Raw genomic sequence first — 858 nt, forward strand, 5'->3', positions numbered from 1 at the left:
ACTTGGAAGGCTGAGGTGGAAGGATTGCCGGAGCCCAGCAGATTGAGGCTGCGGTGGCCACGAGTGTGATACTGCACTCCAGCCTGGGCGACAGAGTGAGACTCTGACTCAAAACAAAAAACAGGGGGAGACAAAAACAAAATCCTGAGTGTCATGCAGAACCTCTGAACCCCATCCCGGTTTCTCCCTCTGTCATCTTCCATGAATGCCCTGCTCAAATGTTCTTCTCCAGCTAGAAACCTTCTCCCAGGATAGCCCCTCGCTGCCTCTACTGCTCCCAAGTCCCTCCCCACCCCACCTCTCGCCTTCAGTCTTGGGTGTGTGGCCTCCCCAACCGGTCTGGATGTCCAGGAGCAGGACCCAGCCCTTCCTCTGCATGGCTCTCCCCAGTGGCACAGAGGACAAGCTCACCTCCAAAGACAAGGAAGAGCATCAGCATGACAGGGTAGAAGAACCCCAGGACGAAACAGAAGATGTATTCGTGGACCACTGCGGAGACCAGGAACACACCCAGCATGGCTGCCCCTCGGGCCCGGCCACCAAGGAGCTGGTGGGGCAAGGTGAGGAGTGGGGCGTGAGTCTCTGAACTTCTCCACCAAGAGCCCTTTCCCAAGGCAGCCAGGAGAGTGTGGTACAATGGAAAGAACATGAGGTCTGAGGTCTGAAGGGGTGACGTCGGTCTTATCTTTTTTTTGAATCTTGAGTCTCACTCTGTCACCCAGGGTGGAGTACAGTGGCACGCTCATGGCCACCACACCCTGGACCTGCTGGGCTCAGGTGATCCTTCCGCCTCAGCCTTCCAAGTAGCGGAACTGCAGGTGTGCGCCACCATGCTCAGCTAATTTTTTTTTTTTTTTG

At 55.9% G+C, this 858-nt stretch overlaps 1 protein-coding gene across 1 annotated transcript in view; it reads right to left on the bottom strand.

Annotated features, from left to right (window-relative positions):
* The window catches only part of SOAT2 (sterol O-acyltransferase 2), a 20734-nt gene that overhangs the window by 1514 nt on the left and 18362 nt on the right, over positions 1-858 (bottom strand). The window contains exon 13 of the mRNA XM_008067289.1: positions 412-547. Within this exon, the coding sequence (XP_008065480.1) occupies positions 412-547 (136 nt within the window). The remainder of the gene's footprint in view (positions 1-411; positions 548-858) is intronic.

The sequence above is a fragment of the Carlito syrichta genome, unplaced genomic scaffold, assembly GCF_000164805.1.
Source record: "Carlito syrichta isolate Samal-C Ts95f unplaced genomic scaffold, Tarsius_syrichta-2.0.1 Scaffold309471, whole genome shotgun sequence".
NCBI lineage: Eukaryota > Metazoa > Chordata > Mammalia > Primates > Tarsiidae > Carlito > Carlito syrichta.